The 11,119-nt window shown below is 38.8% G+C and overlaps 1 protein-coding gene across 2 annotated transcripts in view; it reads right to left on the reverse strand.

The window, feature by feature from the left end:
* The window catches only part of TDRD7 (tudor domain containing 7), a 103,722-nt gene that overhangs the window by 47,250 nt on the left and 45,353 nt on the right, over positions 1–11,119 (reverse strand). For both annotated transcript variants that reach the window (XM_010847067.1, XM_010847066.1), the window contains exons 5-6: positions 9,638–9,711; positions 7,100–7,317 (exon numbers count right to left, since the gene is read on the reverse strand). In XM_010847067.1, the coding sequence (XP_010845369.1) occupies positions 7,100–7,317; positions 9,638–9,711 (292 nt within the window). The remainder of the gene's footprint in view (positions 1–7,099; positions 7,318–9,637; positions 9,712–11,119) is intronic.

Consider the following 11,119-nt stretch of genomic DNA (forward strand, 5'->3'; position numbering starts at 1 on the left):
ATGCCAAAGCCTTTGACTGTGTGGATCATCACAAACTGTGGAAAATTCTTAAAGAGACAGGAACACCAGACCAACTTACCTGCCTCCTGAGAAATCTGTATGCACGTCAAGAAGCAACAGTTAGAACTGGACATGGAACAACAGACTGGTTCCAAATAGGGAAAGGAGTACATCAAGGCTGGATATTGTCACCTTGCTTATTATATGCAGAGAACATCATGTGAAATGCCAGGCTGGATGAAGCATAAGCTGGAATCGAGATTTCTGGGAGAAATACTAATAACCTCAGATATGCAGATGACACCACTCTTACGGCAGAAAACGAAGAGGAACTAAACAGCCTCTTGATGAAAGTGAAAGAGGAGAGTGAAAAAGTTGGCTTAAAACTCAACATTCAGAAAACTAAGATCATGGCATCAAGTCCCACCACTTCATGGCAAATAGATGGAGAAAAAATGGAAACAGTGACATACTTTTTTTGGGTGGGAGGCGAGGCTCCAAAATCACTGCAGATGGTGACTGAAGCCATGAAATCAAAAGGCACTTACTTGCTCCTTGGAAGAAAAGCTGTGACCAACCCAGACAGCATACTAAAAAGCAGAGACATTACTTTGCCAACAAAGGTCCATCTAGTCAAAGCTATGGTTTTTCCAGTAGTCATGTATGGATATGAGAGTTGGACTATAAACAAAGCTGAGTGCCGAAGAATTGATGCTTTTGAACTGTGGTGTTGGAGAAGACTCTTGAGAGTCCCTTGAACTGCAAGGAGATCAAACCAGTCAATTCTAAAGGAAATCAGTCCTGAATACTCATTGGAAGGACTGATGCTGAAGCTGAAACTCCAATACTTTGGCCATCTGATGCGAAGAACTGACTCATTGGAAGAGACCCTGATTCTGGGAAAGATTGAAGGCAGGAGGAGAAGGGGATGACAGAGGATGAGATGGTTGGATGGCATCACCGACTCAATGGTTATGAGTTTGAGCAAGCTCCGGGAGTTGGTGATGGACAGGGAAGCCCGGCGTGCTGCATTCCATGGGGTCGCAAAGAGTCAGACATGACTGAGCGACTGAACTCAACTGATGATAAATCACATTCACCTGGAGACCTGCCTTCCAGCATCCCAAGTATTAGCAATGGCTTGTAATTCAAAAGCAAACCAATTAAAAAATTCAATTTCAGCAGGGAGTAAAGACCCCTGGGTACCTAGCAATAACTAAAACATCAAAGAGTCCTTGACAAGAAGCCTGCACCTACGATTAGCCAGTTCACAGAAAGACAGACTGGTTGATGACCTCCTACAGAGCTCAGGCTTTTTGTGTTAAAGCTGAGAAGTTCTGGAAAGGTTGGTCAATTGAGAAAGAGATGAGGAAATGGTCCCCAGTGAAGAAAAAACTGATAGGTTAAGATCTGAAGCCTCTAAGGGCAGTGGGTGGGGCTTATACTTCACACTGTATAATACACGGAGATGAGTTAATACCCAACTTACCATTCCAGACCACCTACCCCTGTAGAGGCTCTACAGGGGTAGAGCCTACCCCTACCATTCTGCCACCCTCCCCTGTAGAGGCTCCCACTCTGCCCAGGATAGTTCAGAAAATGTTAATTTTTAGTCACTTCTGTTTAAGAAAGTACAGGTGTTTGTGGTATATTCCACAGAGTTAATCAAAGGGAAAGGTAAAAGGTAAAAGACTGCCCTATCTGTTCACAGACCATCTACCCAGAAAAACTCTTTTTCCACCACCTAGGGTGAGTAGTTTTATAGACATTATATATTTCAAGGTCAATACTCTTTCACTCTCACCCCTTTCCTACTAAGGACTTCACACTGATGTTGACTACAATCATTTGTATTTGGATCAATTTCAAGCTGTTTTCCTTTAGCATGGCCCGAGGCTCAGCACTTGTTCACAGGTCTCCCCTGGAAAATATTATCCTGGTTAAATGTGTGCAGATCTTTGGGGGATGATCTTGGGTGGCAGCTCTGGCTTTCACTGTGTATTCTAAGCCAAGCAGGTACTAGATATGCTTCTCATTAACTCTAGGGGGAGCAGGATCTGGAGCAGGAAGCAGGATCCTAAAGGATCCCCCTTCCTTTAGGAAGGGAGAAATTCACTTCATCTAAGAATGTCATTTTCTTTATCCACTGCTCCTAATTTTTCAATTTAAGCTTTGTTCTGTCCTTTTTCTCGTTACCTCTGTTTTCATTGACAGAAGCTCCTTTGTAGTATTTTCTGGTAATGCCTCTGCTTTACCAGTGGGTTTTAACCTGCTTTCATTTAAGCTGGGCACAGAGTTGGATACGACTGAAGCAACTTAGCAGCAGCAGCCCCTGGAAAAAGAACATCTGTCTTTTCCTATATACCTGCTATGTTTCTATACTGTACTGGCAGCTGCTCTTTTATAATAAAGTTTGTGTAATTTAATTCTAACAACTCTAAGAGACGGAAGAACAGTCATATTTTAGAGCAGACTGAGGCCCTGATCTGTACGCTGAAAGTAATACCACTAAGAAATGGTCAAGGCAAAAACCAAACTCCAAAGACCAAACTCTATTGTATTATTGGGCCTATGGGTAGTTTTCTGTTTCAAGTTCTGGAACAGCAACGTCACATTACTCCCCAAGTGTCCTATTCTGATTTCACTGCAGTGCAATTTTATCTTTCTCCTACTCAGATGGTCACTGAATTTAAATTTTAAAACTGTTCCAATGTCTCCATTGTGTGTTTCTTTTTACTGATGAAAAGTCAGAAAAGATACTGGATTCCAATTCGCTATTATGGCTGTACTTTCAAGTCCTGGCTTTACTTCTCAGTGCTGCTTCTGCTGGAATGGCCATATAGATTGTATCAATACTGTTAAAGCTGAGGATACATCACTGCTGTTTCATTTATGTTCACTTCCTTAGAATTCAAGGTATTTTTTACACAGACATATCCAGGCTTTTAAAAAAGAGGCAATTCATTTTGCATGGGCTGACGGGTGCTTTATTTTATGTAATTAATTATCATAATTAAAGTTGAGACAAATTCCTGAACGTACAGAAGTATGTAAGTGGCACAACTGCTGTTGCCACCTTTGATATTACAGAAATTGCAATCCAGAACTTCAGAAATTTTTAAGTCTGAGGTATTAGAAGGACTAAATGACTTAAAGCTCAGTGATTTCTAACAAACAAACAAAAAATGACATATAAAATACAGACTAACAGTAAAACCTTTTTGTAAAAGCATGAATAATTAGCATCATTAGGTATTTTTCTCATTCATATCATGTTATTATTCACTAATGTTATGTTCTGTGATCAAGGCTTGACGTGCTTCTAGCTGAACTCAGAATGCTTCCCACTATCTTGAAGCTACCCCCAGTGCTCCTCTGATAGGCCTTTGAAGAACCAGCAGAGTCTTCTCAGCTAAATGCATCTGTTCCTGTCTGGCTCTAAAGCAGTCCCCACCCACCCCCTAGCTCTCCACATAGCTTCAGGCAAGGCACTGAAGACAGATACTCCATGTCATGCAGGAATGGAGAGGTTTCTCTTGCCACCCATGTTTCAGAAAATGTAGGATTTCAACAAAATCTCTGGTATTCAACAATCATTGTCAAAAGATTTGAAATTTTTGTGTAACAGCTACCTCCTCTGGGAAGCTTTTCTTGACTTGGCTGACAATGCCGCACCCTCCTGTTTACATGTTTCCTTAGCACCCTATATTTCTCCTTCATAACAGTTGCAGGCTTACCCTTATTTGCTCATTGCTTATTTTCCCTGTTGGGCAGGGAAAAGTTCCTTAAGTTCCAGAAGGGCAAAGCTCAGGTCTGTCTGGTTTATTGTTAGTATTGGACCCAATATTTATTTATTTCTTTTATAACTTTATTTTTCAGTACTTTTATATGGAATATTTTATATGACTGGGAGAGAAAGCACTTTTAAAAAAAAGAAAGAAATACAGTGCACTCAGATTTCTTCTTCAGTTACACAACAAGCCATATGAAGATACATATCACTAAGTCTTTCTCACCCTAAAATTTCTGCACTGTCTGACCTATTTGCAGTAGAATCAGCCCTGGGCATTCTATCAGTGTTCCTGCTTTCCAGCAAGGTGAAAAGCAAGAAGTCAGAAGAAAGGGAAAATAATCATGGTGTAGCTATTTAAAACTGTCTAAAACTGACCATGGTATAACATTTTCAAACTATTTACCAGCAGTCTGTTAAAAAAAAATCAGGCTACTAAAAAGACCATTTTGAAAAGTACTGATAGGTCTCATTAAAACTGGCAGTTTTGTCATTCTTGACACAATTCACTAATCAATTTCTCACACCTGACAACTGATAGTGATTACATCTAAACAGTCCTATTAAAATTGAGAGAAGCAGCATGGAGATAAGAAAGATAAAATTTTATTTCTGCTTCATGTTCCACCCTCATTGCCTAGACAGAAATAATCATGCAACAAAGATGCATTTGAGCAACCAAAAAATTAAAAATTATTTTAGCACCTGAAATTTAGTAGGAAACCACCTATTTTAGGTAAAGTTTTAACATCAAAGAGACAGGTATTCTGTCACCTGCAATCCTGGCAAAAGAAATTTTGAGGGTCTGTAGACTTTTGGGAAGATCCTCTGGAGAAGGGGATGGCAACCCACTCCAGTGTTTTTGTCTGGGAAATCCCATGGACAGAGGAACCTGGTGGGCTACAGTCCATGGGGGTTGCAAGGAGTAGTACACTATTGAGCAACGAACACTTTCTTCACTTTTTTGATTAGTTTGTTTTAAACTGCATGATACTAACTAGTATTTGTGTAGCTAAATTTATGGCTTTGGGAGAGAAATTCTCATCCTTACTACTTTATATGTCTGCTGCTGCTAAGTCGCTTCAGTCGTCTCCGACTCTGTGCGACCCCATAGACGGCAGCCCACCAGGCTCCCCGTCCCTGGGATTCTCCAGGCAAGAACATGGAGTGGGTTGCCATTTCCTTCTCCAATGCATGAAAGTGAAAAGTGAAAGTGAAGTTGCTCAGTCGTGCCCGACTCTTAGCGACCCCATGGACTGTAGTCCACCAGGTTCCTCTGTCCATGGGATTTCCCAGACAAAAACACTGGAGTGGGTTGCCATCCCCTTCTCCAGAGGATCTTCCCAACCCAGGGGTCAAATCCCGGGTCTCCTGCACTGCAGGCAGACTCTTTGCTGTCTGAGCTACTAGGGAACCATCAACCAGAAATATACTACATTAAGAAGAATCTGTGAAGTTAGTTTAAAGTTCTTTTACTCCAAAGATAACTTCTTTTCGGAAACTTAATAGTGAGTTATACGTGTATCTTCACAATAAGAGGACTTAAAGTTCACTGAAAACATAAGTTCATGAATATCTATGGATTTAAAAAATAAAAGAACCATATGCATTTCAAGAAGAAGCTCCAGGCCCTGAACCTTCAGATGGAGCAGCCTGGTAAATCCTCAAAAGTCTCCTTTAGATTATGGAAACCTGAGAGGTTCCTCAATGCTGCTCAGCCTTCATCCAGTAAGAATATTCTTCCCAGAAAAGAATAAAAATGGAATAAATCGAATAGCGACCTTAGAAATTCCTACTACAAGAACAAACCCCATATTCAACATAAATCAAGGATAACATTCTTATGATCATTCTTGACTTTATAGGGAGGGAAATAGCCATATTTCCAGAGTTTGGTATTTCTTGTTTTCTCACTTTACACTGTGTATTCATCAGCATATTACATTGCCCTAAGGTGGTCTCAGTACCTAAGGCACTGCCTGGTACCTGCAGGTGTAGAGTGAATGATGTAAGAACAAACAAGGTGGATAGATGGATGGATGGATGGATGGACACATAACCCTTGTCTGGAAAGCCCACGGGACCGGAGCAGGTGTTAGTGCCCTAGAGGAAGCAGTGGTTATAAAAATACATGCTGTCTTTAGGCCAGGTGCTTATAAGAGGGAGTGGCCCATACTGCACCCAGCGTTGGGAACCAAAATATATATTAAGTTAAAGAAATGAAAGCCCTGTGTCAAATAATAATTGTCATGCATATTTAATTCTATAAGCTTGGAAGCACCAAGTAAAGCTAATGCTACTATTTAGAAGTTATTTTGTTGAATATAGTCTATGTAAATAGCATTAAGAAACATCAAGGGACTTCTTTGGTGGTCCAGTGTTTGTGAATTTGCCTGTCAATACCGGGGACGTGGGTTTGATCCCTGCCCTGGGAAGATTCCACTGCTGTGGGGTAAGCACATGTACCACAACTACTGAGCCCAGGCGCCTAAAGCCCGTGCTCCCAACAAGAGAAGCCATAGCAATGAGAAGCCTGTGCACTGCAACCAGAGGGCAGACCCCAATCGCCACAACCAGAGAAAAGCCTGCGAGCAGCAACGAAGACCCAGTGCAGCCAAAAATAAATAATTATATTAAAAAAGAGAAATATCTAAAGATTAGTTATTTACCTTTAGGAAGCTAGTTCTCTCTCTCTCTGGCTGAACTAAGATTTCTGATAAACTACTCTGATCCATCATTTTATTATAATAGACTCTCAAGTAGGAACAGGCATGAAAATTGATGTTAGTTCACTTTTCAATTTTTTTCTTCAAAGGAGCTTTTAAAAATTTAAAATCTGAATTCTATATTAATTTTTTAAAGGTATTCTATAAATAATTAGCCAAAATAACTAAAATCTGTTCAGCTGAATGTCTTTAAAAATGCTCAGGAACAAGCATATAAAATTTGAGGCCAACAAAAAATGTTCTATTAGCAGTTAAGTTCAAATTATTAAAATGACAAAGCCATCAGTATCTACTGGTAACAGTTCAATACTAAACGGTGTGTATATATATTTATGTGTGTATATATATATGATCATATATTAAATACACAGCAATAACAACACACACACAGCTCTCAACCTAGATGTATTTCTCCTATAAATAAGAACTCATATGTGTTAATCTTAGTGATAAAAGATTAATGAAGCAATATTATGTAAAGTACTTCGTGCTCCCCAAATAAAAGATGATATGACTAATAACTCAAAATCTGAAAGTGGGGCAGGGAGGAGGCATCAAGAGGGAAGAATAAGAAGAAACGTACCGTGCAAATATGAGGCCAGTGTTCAAATTGTTGTAAAATTCCTTGATTTAGTTCTTCTTTATATAATTCTTTGTAAAAATGTGGAAGCTTAGATATCCAAATGCCATTGCTATGCTTGTTTAGTATTTCCTTTATGCGGTTTTGAACCTCATCCATTTTATAAGTGTAAGAGGCAGGAGGCGTGACATTTGGTTTTTCAACAGCCTGATTTAAATTATCTTTAAATTAAAAAAATGATAGAATTAACCAGAATGCTTAACATTTCAGATTATCCCTATTATCTAGTATTTGTGTCTTTAGGCTTTGTTGTACTTCAGGCTTGTGGGGGTTAAGGGACTTCAAAGGGAACAGGATTAGGAGAGCAGGACCATAACAACTTCATTCTGAGTTTTAATCCTGAAATAATCAGGAAGGTCAGTGGCCACTCAGAGAGGGAACCTAGCCCCTTTATTTAGCAAGGATATGTCACAGTTTAATTTAAACATCAGGATGATGTTTGCTCCATAATGAATAATGAAATTATTTAACCAATTATTTTCCAATTGCAACCAAGAAAGGTTAAACTTTAGACAATAATAGTATATCAGTTGAGTTCAGTTCAGTCGCTCAGTCGTGTAATGTATTTTACATTTTACAAAGCTGTATTTTACAAAGTGTAAGGATAATGCCTTAATAGTAAGATCAAAGAAACACTTAATAAAAAATAAACAACTCTCCAGGTTTTAAGACATGATGAATATGCCCTTTATTAATAAGAAAAAATAATTCAGCACTAAGCAAAAGTTCAAAAATTGATGCATGTGTAATAAACATCCTAGCCTCAGTTTATGAACATAAATAAAACATCTGGTGCCCACAGATAACTATTAATGATTTGCTTTTATTTCCCCAAAACAAGTCATTTATTTTACGTAAGTGAATATTACAGAGCTTTGGCTAGCTCTCTTACATTTATTTTTTATTTAAAACTTAGAATACCTGAGTTAATATCTTAATTTAAGTGTCCACAATAGCTGACATTTCTGGAAGAACTACGAAATTCATTCCACACCTTTTTAAAATTTTACTGGGATACAGACCAGAGTATATAAAAAATTACCATCTATAAACAAAATATGTTCATATCTTAATCATACAGTATTTCTGGTGGGATTCAATTTTTACTTTTTTACTTTATCTTATTTTAAAAACTGGCTTGTAGAGACACTTAGGCTGGTTTGGGGATGCTGGCCTCTGAGGATGCTAGGAAACGGAAGAGAGAGAGATCCCTTGAGGATGGCTGGATGCTGACTCTGCCTTACCCACCTGGCATGAGAACTGCCCTTTGCTGAGACTTAGCTTGGCTCAGCCAATAGAAGGTCCAGGATTTCCACATGTTTCCTATCAAAGGCACAGTTAATTTATAAAGTTCTTCCCAAATAATGTATATAAAAGAACCAGGAAGAAGGAAAAGATGAGTTTCTTGGAACTGGCCAGTCCCTCCCTTAAAGAGAGAGTCAGCAGTTGGCATGTAGTTGGAGTCTGCAAATGCACCTGCTCCATGGGGCTACTGGAGTTATTTAAGTTTCTGTGCCTTTTGTTCAACAAATCAAGGAAGTAATCTAGGCTGCCAGCAATTAGAAGAGGTTATGTGTATGAGGTTATTCAACGAGCCCCTGGGTGAATCGTAATCCTCCTGAAACAAGTCCTCTTGGTTCTGCAGAAAAAGCTTATTCTAATTTAAAAGGATTTACAACCTCTAAAGGGTATGTGGCTTTACCAAGTGGTCATTTTTCAGAAAATGCATATGTAAATATAATTGATAAAGAAAAAAATCAAACTGTTCCATCAATTTTCATGAGAAATACTGGAGATACATTCCTATGGAAAAAATGATTTCAACTCTGTAAGAATCACATGTAAAGCAGCAAATCATTTAAAACTACATGAATTTCATGCAGTATAAGTACTAATTCTGAAAACCATGTATTCCTCCGGTGGGTCTAACAGCAAGGGATTTACACTTTAGTTGGAGAAGACAAGTGTGTGCACTTCTGATCTTCAGATTCTTCAACTTTATTCTGTCTTTTATTGTCCTTTTGGATTGTATATATTCATATTTAGATGCTTACGGTCACTGCACACAGTTTATGAGCCCAGTTTTCACTTAGTGTTAAGTATGTGAAAGTATTTTATGAGTAACTGAAACTATTTTTTCAGTTAAGTCCCCTATTTATGTGCTTTAAATCTTACTCTCTAATGAGTGAGAGTGACAAGGGACACAAGGATCTCTGTAGGTAACAAGCGGGAAGTGACAGACAGGTCTGGTACGAGGAAAGCCTCAAGTAAGAACAATAATGATACCCTTGGAGGTATTACTTTGTCTTTAGATCACTACAATTCATAACTTAAAGAAATCAGAAAAGAGAGGAGGAGAGATATATTACAAGTGGGAGAAGGTGAGAACCAATGTCAAAAGCCACCACTAGACACTCTTCTTAGGGTTCTGAGCCTCCAGAAGCCATAATGTATCATAAAAATAATGTTTAGAAAACATACCACTCATTTCCTTAGTACAGGTTCTTGACAGATGCATCTGAAAACGTGGCGGAAGGGATGCCTTTGGGCTAAACCTAAGGTATAAAACAAAGGTAAATTAAAATTCAAAGGGCAAAGTCAGTACCAAGTTTCAAACGCTATACTTTCCATTTAAAGTTTCTGTGGCATTGAGCAGCAAAACAAGTCACTAAAGTATTTCAAAAGGGGAAAATTAAAATGATACCTTGTATCAGCTTTCATATTCACTGAAGGAAAGTATATTAAAGGTTGAATTTAAACTAGTAATTTAAAAAAAACTTGGAAGTCACATTTCCCCAATGGCTCAGTGGGTAAAGAATCCACCTGCAATGCAGGAGATGCAGGAGACTCAGGTTCAATCCCTGGGTCCGGAAGATAACCTGGAGAAGGAAATGACAACCTACTGCTGTATTCTTGCCTGGAAAATTGCACAGAGGAGCCTGGTGGGCTACAGTTCATGGGGTTGCAAAGAGTCAGACACAACTGAGCACACAGACGCATTAAGAAACTAGCAATACAAAACAAAGAAAGCTATGTGAAGAATAAACAGTTGAACATAAAGAATATTTTTGAATGTAACTAAAAAATGGAAGACTTGCATTACCAGGTACTGAAATGTGTTATACAGGTACAACATAGTTGGACAAGATAAGTAAAATAGTAGAGTGCTTATAAATACTCAATTTACATTATATTAATATCTCAGCACAAGATAAAAGTGGTATTTCAAACCAGAGAGGGGATGCTCAATTCATGACTTAGGAAAGAAAGGTAGATTTCCCACCTCATACCCTCACCAAAATAATTTTTGTGTGAATTGTATTGGAAATATGTAGAAAATTTTTCTAAACATAAGGACAAAGAAATATCACCCCCCACCCACAAACAGAAATAATTTGTGTTCATGTCTGCCTGTCTCACTAGACTCCAAATGTCTATTACCTGAGTTTCTACTGCCTAGGGCACTAATTATTTGTGTTTCTAGCTTCTAATTACTTGTGTTTCTAGTACCTAAGGCAGTGCTTGGTACATGCAAGGAGGAGTGAATGCAGTAAGAAGGAATAGGATGATTGAATGAATCAAAGACTTCCCAGCAGTGGGTATGGGAGTAGAGGTGATTGTGACACAGTACACCTATTTCACAACGTTTCAACAATATGCAATATTCTAAAAATTAGATCAATTCTCTGAAATGAAGCACATCGGAGGCGGTCCCAAGATGGTGGAGGAACAGGATGGGGAGACCACTTTCTCCCCCACAAATTCATCAAAAGATCATTTGAATGTTGAGCAACTTCCACAAAACAACTTCTCAACACTGGCAGAGGACGCCAGGCACCCAAAAAGGAAGCCCAATCTCTTTAAAGTAGGTAGGACAAAATATGGAGAAGGCAATGGCACCCCACTCCAGTACTCTTGCCTGGAAAATCCCATGGACGGAGGAGCCTGGTGGGCTGCAGTCCA

Source organism: Bison bison, unplaced genomic scaffold, assembly GCF_000754665.1.
Source record: "Bison bison bison isolate TAMUID 2011002044 unplaced genomic scaffold, Bison_UMD1.0 scf7180017864243, whole genome shotgun sequence".
Classification (NCBI taxonomy): domain Eukaryota; kingdom Metazoa; phylum Chordata; class Mammalia; order Artiodactyla; family Bovidae; genus Bison; species Bison bison.